This window comes from Crinia signifera, chromosome 6 (genome assembly GCF_055691185.1).
Source record: "Crinia signifera chromosome 6, ASM5569118v1, whole genome shotgun sequence".
NCBI classification, from domain to species: Eukaryota; Metazoa; Chordata; class Amphibia; order Anura; family Myobatrachidae; genus Crinia; species Crinia signifera.
This window is the reverse complement of record NC_139222.1, coordinates 17,460,500-17,482,629: the sequence shown is the minus strand read 5'-3', so window position 1 is coordinate 17,482,629 and position 22,130 is coordinate 17,460,500. Positions and strand designations below refer to the sequence as shown.

Here is a 22,130-nt window from a genome sequence, read left to right as displayed (position 1 = left end):
AACCCCCCTCCCATCACTCAACCTGTCAATGAAGGGTCTAGCGTCCCTGATCCCGGACTTGAATCTAGACGTCTGGGTAGCGGGCGGTTTAACATCCCTTAATGAAGCTACCGAAGATGGCTGCCTTTTGCCATTTAACCAACTCCAATCCCGCTTCTCCTTACCACACAGGGACTTCTATAAATTCTTACAAATCCGCCACTGGCTATTTAGCGTAACACAACCCCCCCATAAAATTGTTGCAACCCCAAGGTTCCTTCGTGACTTACTAGATAGGGCGGACAGTAAAGGCGATGTCAGCAAATGGTATAACACCATTGTAGACCTTCACTCTCCCCAAAAATTGAATGCCTTGGTGAGGTGGGCCAATGACCTCTCCTGCTCGATAACAGACGAAGAATGGCAGGGGGTATTTCATACATGCTTTCAGGTATCCAGATGCATATCGCATGTGGAGCACTTCTATAAGTTGTTACATCGTATGTATCTTACCCCTGCCAGGCTTCACTCTATTTGGCCAACCCACTCAAATTTATGCTGGCGGAACTGCGGCGGTGTGGGTACACTGTATCATACATTCTGGTCCTGTCCTGCCCTTGACCCCCTTTGGTCAGCAGTGTTCACCCTTATATCTGAGGTCCTAGGCTACCGTGTTATCCCTCAACCTAAGCTTGCCTTACTGCATATTTACTATGGTGCTCTATCCCCAGGTGATAAGTACGTAATGGGCCAAATACTGGTATCGACCAGGCTATTGATTGCTCACCACTGGCGTTCCACCCAAGTCCCTACCTTGCCAGAGGTTGAACATGCAGTACATTCTCATTATGAATATGAAACTGCGGGCCTACTCTTCTCTGGCGGCCCGCCCAACCATGCCCTTAGATGGTACCCCTGGAGTGCATATAGATCCCTCCATCCACTGAGATAGTCCAATTAACCAATTAGTCAGCAGTCCTGAGGTAGCTCCCCTGAAACGAGCATGTGCACATCATGTGAGCCTTCAAGATGTTAGCTAACTCCATCATAATTACCTCTTTTTCAAATACCAGGCATATGTATGTATGTGAATGTTAGTATAAGCTTACTACTACACGTCGCTATGTAACATTTTATTTTTTATGTATCTCCTTTTCGCCTAGCAACACAGTACTGTAACCTTGTGATTGTGTCCTCTTCCCTGACCCCCCCCTCTTTTATTTCTGTACCCTCCCTATATACATTTGAAAAGTTAATAAAAATTCAATTTTGAAAAAAAAAAAATACCAGACAGCTAAATTGCTTTTCGAAGAATACCTTAAACTTCAACGAGACAAACACCTTTTTAACGTACACTCAAAGTTTTACAAATTCGGAAATAAAGTAGAATCTATGCTTACTAACCTATTAAGAGGATCTAGAAAGAAAACAGTAGTACACCCATTAACAAAGAAAGATGGTACTAAAACGGAATCAGATGAGCAAATAGCAGAAGAGTTGAGAGAATACTACATGCAACTCTACACACCCCCCATAAATCCTCCTGAAAACATAGAACAACCACAACCCCCTAACACACAACATTCCCCTCAAATTAACCCCTCCTTCTGGGATTTACTCCCCCTTCCACAAATTACAGACCATTCGCGGTCATCTCTGATTGCTCCGATTAGTACTGACGAAGTATCATGGGCGATTGGAAAGTTGAAACTTGTCAAGGCTCCGGGCCCTGGTGGGTATTCCAATGAGTTTTATAAGGTCATGGAACCACATATTGTTCGACCCTTGACCGCCTGTTTCAATCATATAATAGAACAGGAAAACTTGCCTCGCTACTTCTCGGATGCAACAATACGAGTTATCCCTAAGGCAGGAAGAGACCTCAGTCTCGCTGGCTCTTATCGTCCAATCTCTCTGCTAAACACAGATTACAAGCTATTCACAAAAATTTTAGCAGTGAGATTGAAACCTATTTTACCGACGATAATCCACAGAGATCAAACTGTTTTTATATCAGGGCGCCATTCTGTTACAAATGTGCGTAGAGTTTTAGCGGCTATACAACACAACACTCCAACGCCTCTCTCAACACTAAAGACACGCCCAATATGGTCCTTACGATCGATGTGGAGAAGGCGTTTGATTTAGTACTATGGCCCCATCTGTTTAAAACCCTAACACAATTCGGATTCCCTTCCAAATTCGTAGCAATGATCTGCAAAATATATACTGAACCCAGATCAGCTATAGCCTGCAATGGACTGTTGTCAAAATATTTCCATCTTGGTAGGGGAACCTGTCAGGGTTGTCCCCTATCACCATTGCTCTTTGCGATTGTAATTGAGCCGATGGCAATAGCAATTAGAACCTCCCCTTTAATACACGGCATAAAGATTAATTCAGAAGAACTCAAAATAGAACTTTTTGCAGACGACACATTGATATTCCTTTCAAAACCTTCTCAATCCATCCCAGCAGTTTTAAACCTTATTCAATCGTTTGGAATGACTGCGGGATATAAAGTCAACATATCTAAATCTGAAATAATGTTATTAGCAGAAGCAAACCCCTCTACCCTACATAACCTTAGGATTCCTTTTGCCTTCACTAAATCAAATTTCAAATATCTGGGGATACAGATTTGTGCAGACCTGACTAAGCTATATTCACTGAATTTTTCTCAAACCATATCCACTATAGCGATTAAACTAACTGCTTGGGAAGATCTCCCCGTGTCTCTCTTGGGTCGTCTTGCGATCATAAACTCAATTATCTTTCCGAAGGTATTCTACAAGATGCAAATGCTCCCTTTAGCGCTTACCGGCGCGGACATCTTACACCTAGAATCCATGTTCTTGAAATTTATATGGCAGGGTAGGCGTCCTAGGATTGCTAAAACAAAACTGCAAACGCCACGTTCTGAAGGAGGATTCGGACTGCCAGACTTAAAAAGTTATAACCACGCAATCTTCTATAGATATATATCTGACTGGATCCTAAATAAAGCCTCCTATACAGATCCCATACTAGACAAAGCTGTATTTTATCCTTATGCTCCAGGAGCCTTAATTCAAACAAAACTCAATATATTGTTTAGGGACACTTATGCCGCGTGGATGTCGATGAATAAGAGTTGCAATAGGAACCCCTATATCTCACAATATATTTATCTATGGGGAAACCCATCCTTCGTTCCTTCTATTTCCAACCCGTTGTATAACTTGTGGAGGAACAGAGGACTTGACCTATCCAGCAAAGTATTTGATCCCGGAGGCAACATACATACATTTCTATACCTTTCTCAAAAATATGATCTACCACAGTCACATTTCTTTTTATATCTCCAAGTGAGACACTTCCTGCTCTCGATAAAAGCACCACACACTCCTGCAACACAACCCACACTTATCTCCCAGGTTACCACTTTAGACTTACTTTTTAATTATCTGGAGAATAAACAATATAAAGTTAAATATTTGTATCAATTCCTCATGAAACAAATATGCTTAGATAACACACAATGGAATCTACTTATAAATAAATGGACACAAGATGTACCCCAAATACTAAATCTAGAAGACATTCTTGGGCTACATATTGTCTCCTTGAAAGCTCTAAAATCAGTGTATTTGCAGGAAGTCTACCTACGCACGGTCCATACGACGCATATCACACCACACAGGCGCAAGTACATGGTACCGGAGGAAACCGGCAATTGTCCTAAGTGTAAATATGTAACAGCAGATTTTTCCCACTGTATGTGGCTATGTCCCAAGATTAGGAAATTCTGGTGGAAAGTGCTGAACCTCCTGTTTGAGATATCCCTCATGACTTCCCTATGTATGTCATATGTCTTTTGTCCTTACTGCTTAATACGTCCTTGTTGTTTAGGAATATATACCCTTTTGGTTCCTCTCGTTCTTTAAGGAATATTCACCAAGGCTTGATGTTTGTTACATGTGTATCATTTAGCATTACTCTGTATAATTCTCTATGATAATGTTAGATAAACATCGGTATGTCATAATTGTTATTGTAAACTTATATACCCAATAAAAAGCATTAAAAAAAAAAAGACAAACTAGGAGTAAAGAACAGGGGAGAGGGGATAATCACTATTCAGGAATGAGAACAACAATCCTAACAAGGAGAACAGTAATATAACAGAACAGAAACAAAGAGCATAAAGGGAAGGCATAAGGGATGCCCCAAAGCTGGTCCTAAGGGCAAGCTGGCATCTCTGGGGTACCCAGACTGGTAACATTGGGTAAGAGCTGCACTGAGGAGCAGGTGACAGCCCAGCACCCCAACTTAGCAGAGGCTCCGTGCCACACCATCCTAGCTGCACACACCAGTCTCTTGCTGCCCCAACAGGATCAGGAACAGGCAGACTTGCTACAAGGTAATCCTGGTAACAGTGATCCACCTGATAATGCTGATCACAGGCTAACCAGCCTCTCCTGCTGTTATCATGCAGACCCAGCAGGTCATCCATCCAGTGCAAATCCTGGGTCTTACGTACATAGAGCCACAAAGCCCTGACCACTTCTGGTTACTAAGTCAGCGAGCTGAGGCCCAACTCCTTGTTACTGGGTCTGGTGGTGCTGGTTCTCCCTGGGTGCCTGCGGTACTGTGGATGACAGGTGCCAGTCTGAGCATGGCAAGCATGTCATCCGTCTGCCTCCCATCTGCCCAGTGCCCATGGTGATGACCAGTGCTTCCCCTTCCTGGTGCCAGTATAGGCGGCTGCTCTTCTCTGACCCGATTCTGGCTGTTACCAAAGAAGATAATGGGTAATACCCCATGTAGTGGTGCACAGAGAGGATAATGGGTAATACAACTGGTGGTAGAAGAAGACAATAATAGGGGCTGATGGCTCCTGACTCCCCCACTGGGCAGATACATTCCCCTCATTAGTCTGTACTGACAGAGGAGGGTGCGGGATAAGAGGCCGCTGTAGTGACAGAGGAGGGTGCGGGATAAAAGGCCGCTGTAGTGACAGAGGAGGGTGCGGGATAAGAGGCCGCTGTAGTGACAGAGGAGGGTGCGGGATAAGAGGCCGCTGTAGTGACAGAGGAGGGTGCGGGATAAGAGGCCGCTGTAGTGACAGAGGAGGGTGCGGGATAAGAGGCCGCTGTAGTGACAGAGGAGGGTGCGGGATAAGAGGCCGCTGTAGTGACAGAGGAGGGTGCGGGATAAGAGGCCGCTGTAGTGACAGAGGAGGGTGCGGGATAAGAGGCCGCTGTAGTGACAGAGGAGGGTGCGGGATAAGAGGCCGCTGTAGTGACAGAGGAGGGTGCGGGATAAGAGGCCGCTGTAGTGACAGAGGAAGGTGCGGGATAAGAGGCCGCTGTAGTGACAGAGGAGAGTGCGGGATAAGAGGCCGCTGTAGTGACAGAGGAGGGTGCGGGATAAGAGGCCGCTGTAGTGACAGAGGAGGGTGCGGGATAAGAGGCCGCTGTAGTGACAGAGGAGGGTGCGGGATAAGAGGCCGCTGTAGTGACAGAGGAAGGTGCGGGATAAGAGGCCGCTGTAGTGACAGAGGAGAGTGCGGGATAAGAGGCCGCTGTAGTGACAGAGGAGGGTGCGGGATAAGAGGCCGCTGTAGTGGCAGAGGAGGGTGCAGGATAAGAGGCCGCTGTAGTGACAGAGGAGGGTGCGGGATAAGAGGCTGCTGTAGTGACAGAGGAGGGTGCAGGATAAGAGGCCGCTGTAGTGACAGATGAGGGTGCGGGATAAGAGGCTGCTGTAGTGACAGAGGAGACTGCAGGATAAGAGGCTGCTGTAGTGACAGAGGAGGGTGTAGGATAAGAGGCCGCTGTAGTGACAGAGGAGGGTGAAGGATAAGAGGCCGCTGTAGTCACAGAGGAGGGTGCGGGATAAGAGGCCGCTGTAGTGACAGAGGAGGGTGCGGGATAAGAGGCCGCTGTAGTGACAGAGGAGGGTGCGGGATAAGAGGCCGCTGTAGTAACAGAGGAGGGTGCGGGATAAGAGGCTGCTGTAGTGACAGAGGAGGGTGCAGGATAAGAGGCCGCTGTAGTGACAGAACAAGGAGAATATGTGACTCTGTAATAAGTGATTATTACTCACCTGTGCTGGTATCTGTAGGGATTTCCTCCTCCTTACACTGCTGGTCACCTCTCATATATGTGTCTTCTGTGTCTGTACATTCTTCCTTATCTGTCACATAAGACTCTTCTCCTTCTATCTTAATATCAGTCACATCCATCTCTTCTCCATCTGTATCTTCTACTTTAATATCAGTCAGGCTTCCACCCTAAATAACAAAAGTAAATATTAGTGTATGAGACACACACAGCTTATCTATAGATCTTGTAGTGAAAACTCACAATGGTAAATCCCACCTACCTGATCCTCCTGTGGTGTCCTGTGAGACTCCTCTGTACAGTGCTGGGAATACAGAGGATGGGGACATCTCTCTGGGGTATCTCTGTTACTGGGCCCATCTGTAGGAGACACACAGTGACTGAGGACATTGTATATATGTGATTATCCTGGGAATACAGAGGACGGGGACATCTCTCTGGGGTATCTCTGTTACTGGGCCCATCTGTAGGAGACACAGTGACTGAGTACATAGTATATATGTGATTATCCTGGGAATACAGAGGACGGGGACAACTCTCTGGGGTATCTCTGTTACTGGGCCCATCTGTAGGAGACACACAGTGACTGAGGACATGGTATATATGTGATTATCCTGGGAATACAGAGGACGGGGACATCTCTCTGGGGTATCTCTGTTACTGGGCCCATCTGTAGGAGACACGCAGTGACTGAGGACATGGTATATATGTGATTATCCTGGGAATACAGAGGACGGGGACATCTCTCTGGGGTATCTCTGTTACTGGGCCCATCGGTAGGAGACACGCAGTGACTGAGGACATGGTATATATGTGATTATCCTGGGAATACAGAGGACGGGGACATCTCTCTGGGGTATCTCTGTTACTGGGCCCATCTGTAGCAGACACGCAGTGACTGAGGACATGGTATATATGTGATTATCCTGGGAATATAGAGGACGGGGACATCTCTCTGGGGTATCTCTGTTACTGGGCCCATCTGTAGGAGACACGCAGTGACTGAGGACATGGTATATATGTGATTATCCTGGGAATACAGAGGACATCTCTCTGGGGTATCTCTGTTACTGGGCCCATCTGTAGGAGACACGCAGTGACTGAGGACATGGTATATATGTGATTATCCTGGGAATACAGAGGACAGGGACATCTCTCTGGGGTATCTCTGTTACTGGGCCCATCTGTAGGAGACACGCAGTGACTGAGGACATGGTATATATGTGATTATCCTGGGAATACAGAGGACGGGGACATCTCTCTGGGGTATCTCTGTTACTGGGCCCATCTGTAGGAGACACGCAGTGACTGAGGACATGGTATATATGTGATTATCCTGGGAATACAGAGGACGGGGACATCTCCCGGGGATATCTCTGTTACTGGGCCCATCTGTAGGAGACACGCAGTGACTGAGGACATGGTATATATGTGATTATCCTGGGAATACAGAGGACGGGGACATCTCTCTGGGGTATCTCTGTTACTGGGCCCATCTGTAGGAGACACGCAGTGACTGAGGACATTGTATATATGTGATTATCCTGGGAATACAGAGGACGGGGACATCTCTTTGGGGTATCTGTTACTGCGCCCATCTGTAGGAGACACGCAGTGACTGAGGACATGGTATATATGTGATTATCCTGGGAATACAGAGGACGGGGACATCTCTCGGGGATATCTCTGTTACTGGGCCCATCTGTAGGAGACACGCAGTGACTGAGGACATGGTATATATGTGATTATCCTGGGAATACAGAGGACGGGGACATCTCTCTGGGGTATATCTGTTACTGGCCCATCTGTAGGAGACACACAGTGACTGAGGACATTGTATATATGTGATTATCCTGGGAATACAGAGGACGGGGACATCTCTCTGGGGTATTCATGTTACTGTCCCCATCTGTAGGAGACACGCAGTGACTGAGGACATGGTATATATGTGATTATCCTGGGAATACAGAGGATGGGGACATCTCTCTGGGGTATCTCTGTTACTGGGCCCATCTGTAGGAGACACGCTGTGACTGAGGACATGGTATATATGTGATTATCCTGGAAATACAGAGGACGGGGACATCTCTCTGGGGTATCTCTGTTACTGGGCCCATCTGTAGGAGACACGCTGTGACTGAGGACATGGTATATATGTGATTATCCTGGAAATACAGAGGACGGGGACATCTCTCTGGGGTATCTCTGTTACTGGGCCCATCTGTAGGAGACACCCAGTGACTGAGGACATTGTATATATGTGATTATCCTGGGAATACAGAGGACGGGGACATCTCTCTGGGGTATCTGTTACTGGGCCCATCTGTAGGAGACACGCAGTGACTGAGGACATTGTATATATGTGATTATCCTGGGAATACAGAGGACGGGGACATCTCTCTGGGGTATCTCTGTTACTGGCCCCATCTGTAGGAGACACGCAGTGACTGAGGACATGGTATATATGAGATTATCCTGGGAATACAGAGGACAGGGACATCTCTCTGGGGTATCTCTGTTACTGGGCCCATCTGTAGGAGACACGCAGTGACTGAGGACATGGTATATATGTGATTATCCTGGGAATACAGAGGACGGGGACATCTCTCTGGGGTATCTCTGGGCCCATCTGTAGGAGACACGCAGTGACTGAGGACATGGTATATATGTGATTATCCTGGGAATACAGAGGACGGGGACATCTCTCTGGGGTATCTCTGTTACTGGGCCCATCTGTAGGAGACACGCAGTGACTGAGGACATGGTATATATGTGACTATCCTGGGAATACAGAGGACGGGGACATCTCTCTGGGGTATCTCTGTTACTGGGCCCATCTGTAGGAGACACGCTGTGACTGAGGACATGGTATATATGTGATTATCCTGGGAATACAGAGGACGGGGACATCTCTCTGGGGTATCTCTGTTACTGGGCCCATCTGTAGGAGACACGCAGTGACTGAGGACATGGTATATATGTGATTATCCTGGGAATACAGAGGACGGGGACATCTCTCTGGGGTATCTCTGTTACTGGGCCCATCTGTAGGAGACACGCTGTGACTGAGGACATGGTATATATGTGATTATCCTGGGAGTACAGAGGACGGGGACATCTCTCTGGGGTATCTCTGTTACTGGGCCCATCTGTAGGAGACACGCAGTGACTGAGGACATTGTATATATGTGATTATCCTGGGAATACAGAGGACGGGGACATCTCTCTGGGGTATCTCTGTTACTGGGCCCATCTGTAGGAGACACGCAGTGACTGAGGACATGGTATACATGTGAGTATCCTGGGAATACAGAGGACGGGGACATCTCTCTGGGGTATCTCTGTTACTGGCCCATCTGTAGGAGACACGCAGTGACTGAGGACATGGTATACATGTGATTATCCTGGGAATACAGAGGACGGGGACATCTCTCTGGGGTATCTCTGTTACTGGGCCCATCTGTAGGAGACACGCAGTGACTGAGGACATGGTATATATGTGATTATCCTGGGAATACAGAGGACGGGGACATCTCTCTGGGGTATCTCTGTTACTGGGCCCATCTGTAGGAGACACGCAGTGACTGAGGACATTGTATATATGTGATTATCCTGGGAATACAGAGGACGGGGACATCTCTCTGGGGTATCTCTGTTACTGGGCCCATCTGTAGGAGACACGCAGTGACTGAGGACATGGTATATATGTGATTATCCTGGGAATACAGAGGACGGGGACATCTCTCTGGGGTATCTCTGTTACTGGGCCCATCTGTAGGAGACACGCAGTGACTGAGGACATTGTATATATGTGATTATCCTGGGAATACAGAGGACGGGGACATCTCTTTGGGGTATCTGTTACTGCGCCCATCTGTAGGAGACACGCAGTGACTGAGGACATGGTATATATGTGATTATCCTGGGAATACAGAGGACGGGGACATCTCTCGGGGATATCTCTGTTACTGGGCCCATCTGTAGGAGACACGCAGTGACTGAGGACATGGTATATATGTGATTATCCTGGGAATACAGAGGACGGGGACATCTCTCTGGGGTATATCTGTTACTGGCCCATCTGTAGGAGACACACAGTGACTGAGGACATTGTATATATGTGATTATCCTGGGAATACAGAGGACGGGGACATCTCTCTGGGGTATTCATGTTACTGTCCCCATCTGTAGGAGACACGCAGTGACTGAGGACATGGTATATATGTGATTATCCTGGGAATACAGAGGATGGGGACATCTCTCTGGGGTATCTCTGTTACTGGGCCCATCTGTAGGAGACACGCTGTGACTGAGGACATGGTATATATGTGATTATCCTGGAAATACAGAGGACGGGGACATCTCTCTGGGGTATCTCTGTTACTGGGCCCATCTGTAGGAGACACGCTGTGACTGAGGACATGGTATATATGTGATTATCCTGGAAATACAGAGGACGGGGACATCTCTCTGGGGTATCTCTGTTACTGGGCCCATCTGTAGGAGACACCCAGTGACTGAGGACATTGTATATATGTGATTATCCTGGGAATACAGAGGACGGGGACATCTCTCTGGGGTATCTGTTACTGGGCCCATCTGTAGGAGACACGCAGTGACTGAGGACATTGTATATATGTGATTATCCTGGGAATACAGAGGACGGGGACATCTCTCTGGGGTATCTCTGTTACTGGCCCCATCTGTAGGAGACACGCAGTGACTGAGGACATGGTATATATGAGATTATCCTGGGAATACAGAGGACAGGGACATCTCTCTGGGGTATCTCTGTTACTGGGCCCATCTGTAGGAGACACGCAGTGACTGAGGACATGGTATATATGTGATTATCCTGGGAATACAGAGGACGGGGACATCTCTCTGGGGTATCTCTGGGCCCATCTGTAGGAGACACGCAGTGACTGAGGACATGGTATATATGTGATTATCCTGGGAATACAGAGGACGGGGACATCTCTCTGGGGTATCTCTGTTACTGGGCCCATCTGTAGGAGACACGCAGTGACTGAGGACATGGTATATATGTGACTATCCTGGGAATACAGAGGACGGGGACATCTCTCTGGGGTATCTCTGTTACTGGGCCCATCTGTAGGAGACACGCTGTGACTGAGGACATGGTATATATGTGATTATCCTGGGAATACAGAGGACGGGGACATCTCTCTGGGGTATCTCTGTTACTGGGCCCATCTGTAGGAGACACGCAGTGACTGAGGACATGGTATATATGTGATTATCCTGGGAATACAGAGGACGGGGACATCTCTCTGGGGTATCTCTGTTACTGGGCCCATCTGTAGGAGACACGCTGTGACTGAGGACATGGTATATATGTGATTATCCTGGGAGTACAGAGGACGGGGACATCTCTCTGGGGTATCTCTGTTACTGGGCCCATCTGTAGGAGACACGCAGTGACTGAGGACATTGTATATATGTGATTATCCTGGGAATACAGAGGACGGGGACATCTCTCTGGGGTATCTCTGTTACTGGGCCCATCTGTAGGAGACACGCAGTGACTGAGGACATGGTATACATGTGAGTATCCTGGGAATACAGAGGACGGGGACATCTCTCTGGGGTATCTCTGTTACTGGCCCATCTGTAGGAGACACGCAGTGACTGAGGACATGGTATACATGTGATTATCCTGGGAATACAGAGGACGGGGACATCTCTCTGGGGTATCTCTGTTACTGGGCCCATCTGTAGGAGACACGCAGTGACTGAGGACATGGTATATATGTGATTATCCTGGGAATACAGAGGACGGGGACATCTCTCTGGGGTATCTCTGTTACTGGGCCCATCTGTAGGAGACACGCAGTGACTGAGGACATTGTATATATGTGATTATCCTGGGAATACAGAGGACGGGGACATCTCTCTGGGGTATCTCTGTTACTGGGCCCATCTGTAGGAGATACGCAGTGACTGAGGACATTGTATATATGTGATTATCCTGGGAATACAGAGGACGGGGACATCTCTCTGGGTTATCTCTGTTACTGGCCCCATCTGTAGGAGACACGCAGTGACTGAGGACATGGTATATATGTGATTATCCTGGGAATACAGAGGACGGGGACATCTCTCTGGGGTATCTCTGTTACTGGCCCCATCTGTAGGAGACACGCAGTGACTGAGGACATGGTATATATGTGATTATCCTGGGAATACAGAGGACGGGGACATCTCTCTGGGGTATCTCTGTTACTGGGCCCATCTGTAGGAGACACACAGTGACTGAGGACATGGTATATATGTGATTATCCTGGGAATACAGAGGACGGGGACATCTCTCTGGGGTATCTCTGTTACTGGGCCCATCTGTAGGAGACACGCAGTAACTGAGGACATGGTATATATGTGATTATCCTGGGAATACAGAGGACGGGGACATCTCTCTGGGGTATCTCTGTTACTGGGCCATCTGTAGGAGACACACAGTGACTGAGGACATTGTATATATGTGATTATCCTGGGAATACAGAGGACGGGGACATCTCTCTGGGGTATCTCTGTTACTGAGCCCATCTGTAGGAGACACACAGTGACTGAGGACATTGTATATATGTGATTATCCTGGGAATACAGAGGACGGGGACATCTCTCTGGGGTATCTCTGTTACTGAGCCCATCTGTAGGAGACACGCAGTGACTGAGGACATGGTATATATGTGATTATCCTGGGAATACAGAGGACATCTCTATGGGGTATCTCTGTTACTTTGCCCACATGTTCATTTCGCTGGTCAGTGTGTTTTAGTATAATATATATTGAATGTTTTAATATATACATTGTTTCCAGCGCGTTCTAGGTTTTCCTTTTTCTATATATTAGTAAAAAAACAAAAAGGAAAGCATAAAACATAAAAAATTTCTATACCAAGTGAATCAATAATAAAACAATTGTAATGGCACAATAAAATGTATAAAATATATATATAATGAAATAAAATCACAGTTCAAGAACCAAGGCAATATGGATGTAGAACCTCATAAAAGAGTATATAACCTGCACTGAACCATGCGCGAGTCCCTTGTGGAGAAGTCCTGGAGTCAATTGGCAGGTCCTTGTCCCAGTTCAAGGTTTTATAGACCCCAGGAACCTCAAACTCTATGCAGATAATTGTCCAGGTGAATAAGGCATAAGACTTCTGGAGTGGTGGGACATCCGATCAGATAATTAAGCAAGTGGATGGACCTGTGCCCTAAGGACTCATCAGATAGCACCAACGCATTTCGCTGAACACAATGTCCGCTTTTTCAAGGAAAAAAATCTGTCCTCCCCCTCTATCTGCCCAGCATCTGTCCACCTCTCCCCCCGCTCTCTGCCCAGCATCTGTCCTCCTCCCCCCTCTATCTGCCCAGCATCTGTCCTCCTCCCCCCGCTCTCTGCCCAGCATCTGTCCTCCTCCCCCCGCTCTCTGCCCAGCATCTGTCCTCCTCCCCCCGCTCTCTGCCCAGCATCTGTCCTCCCCCCTCTCTGCCATGCATCTGTCCTCCACCCTCTTTGCCACTTATCCTCCCCTCTGCCCTGCATCTGTCCTCCCCCTCTCTGCCACTTATCCACCTCTCTGCCCTGCATCGGACCTCCCCCCTCTCTCTGCCCTGCATCGGTCCTCCCCCCTCTCTCTGCCCTGCATCGGTCCTCCCCCCTCTCTCTGCCCTGCATCTGTCCTCCCCCCTCTCTCTGCCCTGCATCTGTCCTCCCCCCTCTCTCTGCCCTGCATCTGTCCTCCCCCCTCTCTCTGCCCTGCATCTGTCCTCCCCCCTCTCTCTGCCCTGCATCTGTCCTCCCCCCTCTCTCTGCCCTGCATCTGTCCTCCCCCCTCTCTCTGCCCTGCATCTGTCCTCCCCCCTCTCTCTGCCCTGCATCTGTCCTCCCCCCTCTCTCTGCCCTGCATCTGTCCTCCCCCCTCTCTCTGCCCTGCATCTGTCCTCCCCCCTCTCTCTGCCCTGCATCTGTCCTCCCCCTCTCTCTGCTCTGCATCTGTACTCCCCAGTCTCTCTGCCCAGCATATGTCCTCCTCCCCCTCTCTGCCCAGCATATGTCCTCCTCCCCCTCTCTGCCTTATATCTGTCCTCCCTCTCTCTCTCTCTCTCTGCCATGCTTCTGTCTCTCCCCCCTCTCTCTGCCCAGCATCTGTCCTCATCCCCCTCTCTCTGCCCAGCATCTGTCCTCATCCCCCCCTCTCTGCCGAGCATCTGACCTCCCCACTCTTTCTGCCCAGCATCTTGTTGCTTTTCCCTTTCTCTGCCAAGAATCTGGCTACTCTATATACACATCATTTGGCCTTCCCACACTTTCTCTACCCAATATTGATCTCCTACCCTCTCTCTCTGTCCAGCAAATGGCTGTCTCCCTCCTATTATTATCACCTTGTACCACATCTACCATATCTACACCAACAGCGATATATCGATATATATCTATATCGACAGCGGAGGGTGCGGTATAAGAGGCCGCTGTAGTGACAGAGCAGGGTGTGGGATAAGAGGCCGCTGTAGTGACAGAGGAGGGTGCAGGATAAGAGGCCGCTGTAGTGACAGAGGAGGGTGCAGGATAAGAGGCCGCTGTAGTGACAGAGGAGGGTGCAGGATAAGAGGCCGCTGTAGTGACAGAGGAGGGTGCAGGATAAGAGGCCGCTGTAGTGACAGAGGAGGGTGCAGGATAAGAGGCTGTTGTAGCGACAGAACAAGACGAATATGTGACTCTCTGTAATAAGTGATTGTTACTCACCTGTGCTGATATCTGTAGGGATTTCCTCCTCCTTACACTGCTGGTCACTCCTAACATCCATCTCTTCTTTTCCCTTTGTATCTTCCCACATAATATTACACAGATCTTCCACCTAATTAAAAAATATATATAAAATCACACACATCTTCCAATCACTTTATTTTTTTAAATGTAAATCTCTCTCACCTATTATATTTGGGGATTCATCTCCAAGTCCAGGTGTTCCCCATGTCTGTGCCCCTCATTAGAGTACATCATTAGAGTACATCTATATATATATATACACAAACACAGGGGGCCCAGCACTCACTACAACAAACTAACTCACCTTAACCTTCAAGCAAGCAAGCTTAAATGCATTGATCAATTCATGAACTAAAACCCCATTATTTATTGATTGTTTGAATGTTAAGGTGAGTTAGTTTGTTGTAGTGAGTGCTGGGCCCCCTGTGTTTGTATTTACTAGAGTGTGTGGTCACAGGCCACCGCACCCCACCCTGGGATGTGGGTGCAGTTTGCACCCCATTCCTAGGAATGGCGAGTGTGTTGGTACTTCTGTATCTATATATTTGGGTTGATTTTTAATTAACCTCTGTTACTGTGATCATAGCTTTCTCATGCACCCTTGATAAGCTCATTTACCTGAAACCTGTGACAGCTGCCCCTTTAATTCTAATTCAGGTGCTGTGTTTGGGATTGTCTCACCTTATAAAAGCCATGTTACTTGGCAGTTGAGCATTAACCCAGGAAAAAAAACACATGTTCATTTTGGCTATGATGTGTAAGCAGGTGCCAGGTTCTCAAGATAACCAGTTGCTAGTGTAGGACTTGCAGTGAAATGGGGTCCCTTGGCGATGGGCTGCAAGCTTAAATGCATTGATCAATTCATGAACTAAAACCCCATTATTTATTGATTGTTTGAATGTTAAGGTGAGTTAGTTTGTTGTAGTGAGTGCTGGGCCCCCTGTGTTTGTATTTACTAGAGTGTGTGGTCACAGGCCACCGCACCCCACCCTGGGATGTGGGTGCAGTTTGCACCCCATTCCTAGGAATGGCGAGTGTGTTGGTACTTCTGTATATATATATATATATATATATATATATATATATATATATATATATATATATATATATATATATATATATATACTGTTACTGGCTACCTAGCGGGCTGTGCAATAACCATGTGGCGCCGCTGAATGGCTGCCTGGGTACTGCACAGCTCGGTAATTATATGTTTCCCAATTGGAAACGGTGAAGTGCCAAGTGATTCGGCAGCAGAGTCACATGACCAGAAGGATGGGGAGGGAAGTGTTACACTAAGGGTGCGTCACGTGTGCATGTGTTACCATTCACATAAAAACGTGAAAAACTCATTCTGATCTATTAATGTGCCACCTTTACCATGTTGATCTTTTGCTTGGTCGGACACTGGTGACCCCATGATACACATCCTTATTAACACTGACTGCAACCCTACATTACTATATATTACCCTACAGTACCATACATTACTACACGTTACCATACATTACTCTACATGAGTACTGTGGGAAGGGTCCTGCATGTGGGTCTTGTATTACAGTCACAGGGCACAACAGTCTGATATATTATAGAACACTCTCAGGGCACCAGAGTCTGCTCCACCTGCATTATACCACACAGCACCACGGTTTGCTCCACTTGTATAACAGTAGTAGTATATAATGTAACAATAATACTATATGTGGTTACCTGACGCTGCCGGACACAACACTGGATCCTCCCCGCTGCCTCCTCCGCAACTTGTTATCAGTGCTGTCAACTCTGACATGAGAAACAGGCAACAGTCACGTGACCATACATACAAACCAATCCCCCCCCTACTGCAGAGTGATCATAGGCACCGGGACACCACTCACCCGGGAACCCGCTGCCGCTCTCACCGCTTCCCCTGTCCCTGCTGCATGACGCCCCGGAAGCGAGGAGGGGGCGGGGCTGCACGTTGACGAGCGTGGTACTCAGAGCGACGGCAGAATACGGGGGACGTCTAACCAGGAAGTATGCTGGAACGCAAAATCCGGAAGTATGCTGGAACGCGATATCCGAAAGAAGAAAAGTGGAACGCATAACTAGGAACTTCAGGAAGCACGGTGGAACGCATAGCCAGGAAGAGTGTGGTGGCGACGGCGGCGGGAGAATGTCTCCATAGACAAGGGGGGGAAAGATGGCAAATAGCCGGTGATATTAATATACAGTGAGTCTCTATGTGACGCCCGGGAGCTGCTGTTGTTGGTAAGACGGCGCCTCCCGGCCTTACACCTGTGCTGTGGGGCTGAGGGGGTACGGTACATCATCACACCTCCCGAGGCTGACCTTAGCTTCTTACTCACTTCTTATTCAAGCTCCAGCTTCTTATTCAGAAAAAAAAATCACTTTTGCAAGGGTTAATAAGTATTGGGGCACACATTTGTCACCTGAAATCAGCAGAGGGGGGCCACTTACATATGACCCAAGTGTTTTTGGCCTGGCCCAATGCTGGTTTGTGCATGAAATACATGGGCAAAGTGGACACATGCACCATATTATAATTTACCATTTTGAGTAAGTACAGTTGCTGTAGTTTGCAGGGGTCACCGGGTAGATGACCTGGCAGACTGGGAATCCCAATTCTCAATAAGCAGGACATTGGCCCTCATTCTTATTCCTTTATTCCCCTGCGTGTTCGCACCGAAGTACTGCGCATGCTCATTTTCTTATATGCGCATGTTAAGGCCCATACACACTGGGCGACTTTGAGCTGAAAGTCGCTCAAAACACCCAGTTTGAGCGTCTTTCAGCTCAAAGCCGCCCATTGTGTATGCCCCAGCGATGAGCGCTGCTGCCCGCTCCCGAAACATCGCCGGGAAAGCCGTTCATCTGCTGGTGTTATACCAGCAGATGAGCGGCTTTCAGGACGGCTTTGCATAGCCCTCCGCTATGCAACGCCGTCCTCCCCCCTCCGTCGGCGCCGGGCAGAGGGAAAGTCGCTCAGTGTGTATGGACCTTTAAGGGCTTCTGTGCGGGCACCTTCGCTGGCCTGCAAAGTCGGCATGACACTCGCATGGGGGGGGGCAGTGACGGTGCATGGACATGGGAACGCCCAGCGTGTTATGGGTGTTCCCATGCAAATGTCGTGGCGCAGTGTGCCGGGGCAGGCGGTTGACGTTACATGATGTCAGCCGCCCACACTGTCTTTGTCCCGAAGACCACAAATATAAGTCAGTGGAGACGGACATATATTTGTGAGCCCAGGAACACATCCCCTCCAGTGGAGGCAATACCGTAAGGCAGCCCCCGCTGCTGCTTGGGGCTGCGTGGGCGCCGGGTGCTGGACAAGTGAGGGCACTGTTCACATATATCATAGAGTGTGGTCGCCAACCTGTCAGCCACTCTGCGGCTGCCCGTCCATCCATCCCTCGTTGCTGCAGCCCACCTTTCCATCCATCTCCCACCGCCCTCCCATCTGTCCCTCCATCTCCTGCCGCTGCGTTCCCCTGCTGCTGCATTCCCCTGAGACAGACCAGATGCGAGAGGTCATATTTCACCTCTAGCGTCTGACAGGAAGGGAGTACAGCGCTAAGCACTCCCGGCAATTCCGGATAGCGCTGACCATCGCCCTGCTGCAGCAATAGGTATGACGCTTGTATATTAAAGTGGAGGGTGTAATGTTCAGTACAGGGGGGGGGGGGGGGGGGTGCAGGCACATACCTGTCTCAATCCCCTTCACTCCCTTTCCCTTACTCTTCTCTATCTCTCTTTTTCTCACTCTCTCCTCCCCACACTCTCTCTCTCCTTCTCTCTCTCTCCTCTCATACCTATCCTTCTTTTTCTATTCTCTGTCTCTCTCCTCCTCACACACTCTCTCTCCTTCTGTCTCTCCTCTCTCCTTCTCTCTCTCCGCTCTCATACCTATCCTTCTTTCTCTATTCTCTCCACTGTCCTTCTCTTTCCTGTCTGTCTGTCTCCATTCTCTCAGAGAACGTGCACCCTGGCACACTAATCCCCTTATGCCACCCCATCCCCTATAATGGTGCCCCCTATCAATTACTTCTGGATCTGCCCCCAGCTGTGACAGCTATGACTGTGAAGCTGAGCTCCACTGGATGAGGAGGTGACACAGCCACGGCAGCAGCTACTGCGGGAGAGAGGCAGGAGGTGTATCCTATTTTCCTTCCCTCATCTGCCTGCTACACTGCCTGTTGTCTGCCACACCGCCCAGCCACATGATGCCTGCTGTCCTCTGCCAGGCTGGGTACCTGATGCCTGCTGCCCACCAGCACTTTAGAAAAGTTGAATAAGTTTAATGTTTTTAGAAAGGTGCAAGGTTGGTTATGGGGACGGAGCGGTGCATGGGGCACAGAAAGGTGCAGGGGTAACAGGGGATGAAGAGGTGCGGGGGGGACAGAAAGGTGCAGGGGGGACAAAAAAGGTGCAGGAGGTACAGAGAGGTAAAGGAGTAATGGGGGGACAGACGCATGCAAGGGTGACTGCGGGAACGGAAAGGTGATGGAGGGGTGCAAAGAGGGTGGAGACCGCGAGACGACATGCACACTGTCTATTTAGAGAGGCTGGGTGCATGGCCAGCAGCACTGGCCATGCCTCCATAGCAGGAAAAATGGGGGACGTGGCCTCGCAGGAGTACCACGATAGTAGGTCATGCCCCCTTCGGCACGCGCTGATGTCTATTCTCCTCTGTGTCCGGTGTTGGGAGGTATGTATGCGGCATATTGGACATTACAGGGTGTGGCATATTGTGCCTGGGGCATTGCCACCTCCCCCCCCCCCCCCCCCCGCTCAGCCTAGCCATTATGGTGTGTGGCTTAATGTGTAAGGGGCATTATGGGGGGGGGGGGCGCCTGAAACTAATTTGGCTTGGGGGAGCAAAATTTATGGTTACACCACTGATCCCCTCACATGGGTGCGAGGGCATACAGGGGGGGTGTTTATTTCAGGTGGGCGGGCACTCTTGGACTTGCAGCTTACCGAGTCCACCAGAATCAGGCCCATTGTGTGTTACTCTCTGGGTAGAGTAATGTCGTGTTTGGCGCTATATGATCTTCTACGTTCGTTCTTTGTAGCGTCAGTGTTTGCACCTCCCAACATTGGAATTAGTGGATGCTGTACTTGCCTCACCCTGCGCCCGAAAAAGATGTGGGACTGTGCGTGCAAGGTGCGGGGCCATGATGTGGAGGGTGCGGGGCCGAGCGCATCATCATCATCTGAGCAGGGCAAATGGCTTCTGAATCTGGGTCCTACCCGAGGTTATCCCATGTTCAATTTTTCAGTTCCAATACGGTGGTTCCGGTTGATAGATCTATAGGGTCTAGAGCAGGCATTCCCAACCACGGTCCTCAAGGCACACCAACAGTGCAGGTTTTAGTGATATCCAGGCTTGAGCACAGGTGACTTAATTAGTACCTGAGTGATTCTGATTAAACCATCTGTGCTCAAGCCTGGATATCACTAAAACCTGCACTGTTGGTGTGCCTTGAGGACCGTGGTTGGGAAAGCCTGGTAAATATAGACAGTCAATAGGTCTACCCCAGGGGAGGGTAAACCTGATGAAAATGGTGATATTACCCACATTTCTATACTTATTGCAAAGCTCACCAGTATACATACCAAAAAGCCTGTTCAAAAAAGTAGACAGTATTTCAGCTTGACTGATTTGGGGAGGAAAAAAGGGTAAGAATTAAAAAAGTGACACCTTAGCAAGACCTAAAAAAAATCGGGAGGTCTAGGACTGCCACACTTCCGCTTGTACTATATGGCAGCACAACTAAACCAGATCCAAAATTGGATGAGGAAGCAACCCAACCCTATAGTAAAAAAAACTAGTCCTGCAGAAGTGTGGGAAAAATGACCCTGAGACAAGTAATTATTACAGGTAATGCCCATAAAACAAACAACCCGATAATAAAGCAAGCAAATAATGTATGGGATTGGGCAAACAAAATTGCAGCATATGAAAGTGTGGGTAGAAAGGGCAAAGGAGAAGAGAGATGGTTTGAGAGAGGAAGAAACAAGAACCACATGGGGGAAAGTAGGAATAAAATAGGAAGGATAGAAAAGGGTGTCTTTTTTTTGTTGGCGCACAGAGAGGTAATTTGAAGAGATATGAAAATTACATTTCTTTATTAATTATTAAAAAACTCATATTGGTGAAATATGAAAAAATTGTGTACTGCTACTAGGAAGCTCCATTTATCCTACGATGGGCACTAGGATACTCCCTCCCTGACTGCTACTAGGAAGCTCCCTCTATCCTATGACGGTCACTATGATACTCCCTTCCTGACTGCTACTAGGAAGCTCCATCTATCCTACGATGGGCACTAGGATACTCCCTTCCTGACTGCTACTAGGAAGTTCCATCTATCCTATGATGGTCACTAGGATACTCCCTCCCTGACTGCTACTAGGAAGCTCCCTCTATCCTATGATGGTCACTAGAATACTCCCTCCCTGACTGCTACTAGGAAGCTCCCTCTATCCTATGATGGTCATTAGGATACTCCCTTCCTGACTGCTACTAGGAAGCTACCTCTATCCTACGATGGTCAAGAGGATACTCCCTTCCTGACTGCTACTAGGAGGCTCCATCTATCCTATGATGGTCACTAGGATACTCCCTTCCTGACTGCTACTAGGAAGCTCCCTCTATCCTATGATGGTCACTAGAATACTCCCTCCCTGACTGCTACTAGGAAGCTCCCTCTATCCTATGATGGTCATTAGGATACTCCCTTCCTGACTGCTACTAGGAAGCTACCTCTATCCTACGATGGTCAATAGGATACTCCCTTCCTGACTGCTACTAGGAGGCTCCCTCTATCCTATGATGGTCACTAGGATACTCCCTTCCTGACTGCTACTAGGAAGCTCCCTCTGTCCTATGATGGTCAATAGGATACTCCCTTCCTGACTGCTACTAGGAGACTCCCTCTATCAAACGATGGTCACTGGGATACTCCCTCCCTGACTGCTACTAGGAAGCTCCATCTATACTATGATGGTCACTAGGATACTCCCTCCCTGACTGCTACTAGGAGGCTCCCTCTATCCTATTATGGTCACTAGGATACTCCCTCCCTGACTGCTACTAGGAAGCTCCCTCTATCCTATGATGGTCACTAGGATACTCCCTTCCTGACTGCTACTAGGAAGCTCCCTCTATCCTATGATGGGCACTAGGATACTCCCTTCCTGACTGCTACTAGGAAGCTCTCTCTGTCATATGATGGTCA

General features: G+C 48.4%; 2 protein-coding genes across 8 annotated transcripts in view; one reads left to right on the top strand and one right to left on the bottom strand.

Moving 5' to 3' along the window:
- LOC146010085 (uncharacterized) overlaps positions 1-16,944 on the bottom strand; it is a 63,791-nt gene extending 46,847 nt beyond the window's left edge. The window contains exons 1-6 of one of the 5 annotated variants that reach the window (XM_083150986.1): positions 16,764-16,935; positions 16,597-16,668; positions 14,863-14,974; positions 6,349-6,446; positions 6,070-6,256; positions 4,156-4,750 (exon numbers count right to left, since the gene is read on the bottom strand). In XM_083150986.1, coding sequence (XP_083007112.1) covers positions 4,566-4,750; positions 6,070-6,256; positions 6,349-6,446; positions 14,863-14,953 — 561 coding nt within the window. In that variant the 5' untranslated portion in view covers positions 14,954-14,974; positions 16,597-16,668; positions 16,764-16,935 and the 3' untranslated portion in view covers positions 4,156-4,565. Of the gene's footprint in view, positions 1-4,155; positions 4,751-6,069; positions 6,257-6,348; positions 6,447-14,862; positions 14,975-16,596; positions 16,669-16,763 lie in introns of those variants that run through there. The other 4 variants (XM_083150982.1, XM_083150983.1, XM_083150984.1 and 1 more) reach the window with 4 other exon arrangements.
- Positions 1-22,130, top strand: part of LOC146010005 (uncharacterized) — a 730,148-nt gene that overhangs the window by 55,851 nt on the left and 652,167 nt on the right. The gene's annotated exons all lie outside the window — the stretch shown is intronic.